Below are 2,864 nucleotides of genomic sequence, written 5' to 3'. Positions count from 1 at the left end.
AATCCGGTTGCATTTCATCTAAATCATCATTTTCCTCATCATTTTCAAAGATAGTTTCATTAGGATAAAGAGCATTCATAACTTCTTCATTTAATTGTTGACCCGGTGCAACATCATGGCAAAATTGACTATCGGAAAATTGAAAACAAGGGTTATCACTATCAAAAATAATAGGTGGAGGAGGACGGGTAACAGGTCTGGGTCGGGGAGCCGGGGGAAGAGTAGTAGCTTGGCTACTAGATTCACCAATTTTAGATTTTCCCTTACCTTTACCACCAAAAATATTTTTCAAAGAAAATGTCATATTAATTATAATTATACTAAATAAAACTAACAAAACTATAATATTAAAACTTAAGAGTTGGAACGAGTTCACCGAATTGACGAACAACTTCTTGAAAATTGAATATCGTTGAAGACTTGAATACTTCAATTCACCAACTTCACAATTTTTCACGAAATTGCAATAATAAAGTAAGCAATTATAGAAGAAAATTAGAGAGAGATTGATGAATTTGTGAGTAAAAATGAAAGAATAGGGGGTTTTATAGTTGAGAATTGGGAAAAAGTGTAATTATAAAAAGTTTGGGGTTAAAGCAAAGTTTTGGGCCCAAATGGCTATTTTATAAAGTGCATAACGGACCAATTTTGAAGCCCAACGGTCAGATTTTAAAATCTAGCCGTTGGGCATTTCAAAAAAAAAAAATTAAAAAAAATAGCCGTTGGGGCCCGTTTGGCCCGGTTGAACCGGCCTAGGCCCGCCTGTCGGTCCCGAGCTTAACGGTTCTGGGCTCACGAGCTATTTGTGTTGAACCGACTCGTCACGGGTTTTTGCACCACTTAAGCCCAGGCCCACTTGAACCGACCCATTAGGCCCATTTGGACCGCGGTCCTGGGCCGATTCCGGACCCAGACCGGCCCACAGTACAGCCTTAGTATGATCGGATTATGTGGTGTTGTCACGAAGCAAGCTATCCAACCTACCGAGAATGGCAATCAGTATGTGGATCTCACCATCAACAACAAGCCCGCTCGTGCAATGATGGATACTGGAGCAACTCATAATTTCGTGACTGAGGCTGCCACAAAGAGACTAGAATTGAAACTTGCTCCAACCATCTCTCGCGTCAAGACCGTGCATGTCGAGATACAGAATGCTCGTGGGGTAGCTAATGGAGTTGGTGTCAAATTGGGAACTTGGAAAGGTATGACAAACTTTACCGTAACCGCTATGGATATCTTTGACATCATACTGGGGCAAGAGTTCTATAGACATTGTCATACATTAATTGACCCCTACCTTTAACGTCTCTTGGTTATGGAGCGAGAAGGAGCTTGCATGGTACCTATAGTGACTATGCCACACGGACAGATCCAAGCACAACTCTCAGCTATGCAGGTTGTCAAGAGGATCAAGAAGGGGGAGTCGACGTTCGTGGAAACCATTGCAAGTCTAGAGGAAGACAAAAATTTTCAAGAGACAGTGCCACCTTGCATAGAGAAGTTGCTTAAGGAAACAAAGATGTCATGCTCGAGGAGTTGCCTAAGCACTTGCCGCCCAGGCGAGAGGTGGATCACAAGATTGAGTTGGAGCCAGGGGCTAAGCCATGCACATTTGCCCCATATCGTATGGCACCTCCCGAGCTAGAGGAGCTCAGGAAACAATTGAAGGAGCTGCTAGATGCTGGTCACATTCTCCCATCAAAGGCACCTTTTAGCGCACCAGTATTGTTCCAGAAGAAGAAGGATGGATCGCTGCGTTTGTTCATAGACCACCGAGCACTTAATAAGGTCACCGTGAAGAATAAGTACCCGATCACGCTCATTGCTGACTTGTTTGATAGACTTGGGCAAGCCAAGTACTTTACCAAGGTGGATCTTCGAAAGGGCTACTACCAGGTTCTCATTGCGGAAGGGGATGAGCCAAAGACAACATGTGTAACGAGATATGGAGCCTTTGAGTGGTTGGTGATGCCCTTCGGCTTAACGAATGCACCGGCCACATTTTGCACCCTTATAAACAAGATTTTTCATCCCTACCTTGATCAGTTCATGGTAGTCTACCTAGATGACATAGTTATCTACAGCAACACCTTGGACGAACACATGGAACACTTAAGGAAGGTTTTCCAAGTCTTGCGGGAGAATGAGCTATACATCAAGAGAGAGAAGTGCGAGTTTGCACAATCAAAGGAGCACTTCTTGGGCCATGTCATTAGCAATGGCGAGCTACGCATGGACGAGGCTAAGGTGCGTGCTATCCAGGAGTGGGAGGCACCCATAAAGGTAACTAAGTTGAGATCCTTCCTTGGCCTTGTTAACTACTATCGTCGGTTTGTCAGTGGATACTCAGCAAAGGCCGCACCATTGACTGAGTTGCTAAAGAATAACAAGACATGGGTTTGGACGGAGCGTTTTCAAAAGGCATTTGAAGGCCTTAAGGCAGCTGTAATAGAGGAGCCAGTCTTGGCATTATCTGACTTTGCCAAGACTTTTAAGGTGCACACATATGCCTTAGACTTTGCCATTGGGGGTGTCTTGATGCAGGATAAACATCCTATAGCATTTGAGAGTCGCAAGTTAAATAATACAGAGCGGCGTTACACGGTATAAGAGAAGGAAATGGCTGCCATTATGCATTGCTTTCGTACATGGAGACATTATCTGCTCGGGCCGAGGTTCGTGGTCAAGACTGATAATGTGGCTACTAGCTACTTTCAGACATGGAAGAATCTCACACCAAAGTAGGCTAGGTGGCAGGATTTCTTGGCCGAGTTTGATTATGTGCTGGAGAATAAGCCGGGCAAAGGTAATGTTGTAGCCTATGACTTGAGCCAGAAAGCCGAGCTTGCTACAATCACTTC

The 2,864-nt window shown here is 44.1% G+C and overlaps 1 protein-coding gene across 1 annotated transcript; it reads left to right on the top strand.

Annotated features, from left to right (window-relative positions):
* The first annotated feature begins 2,106 nt into the window (after window positions 1–2,106).
* LOC142163909 (putative mitochondrial protein AtMg00860) lies at window positions 2,107–2,613 on the top strand. Its single transcript, XM_075221061.1, has one exon. It carries the CDS (start codon window positions 2,107–2,109, stop codon window positions 2,611–2,613), a length of 507 nt encoding a protein of 168 aa, XP_075077162.1.
* Window positions 2,614–2,864: the final 251 nt, after the last annotated feature.

The sequence above is a fragment of the Nicotiana tabacum genome, chromosome 1 (assembly GCF_000715075.1).
Source record: "Nicotiana tabacum cultivar K326 chromosome 1, ASM71507v2, whole genome shotgun sequence".
NCBI classification, from domain to species: Eukaryota; Viridiplantae; Streptophyta; class Magnoliopsida; order Solanales; family Solanaceae; genus Nicotiana; species Nicotiana tabacum.
Note: the sequence above shows the minus strand (reverse complement) of the source record. Positions and strands in the feature narration are given on the sequence as shown.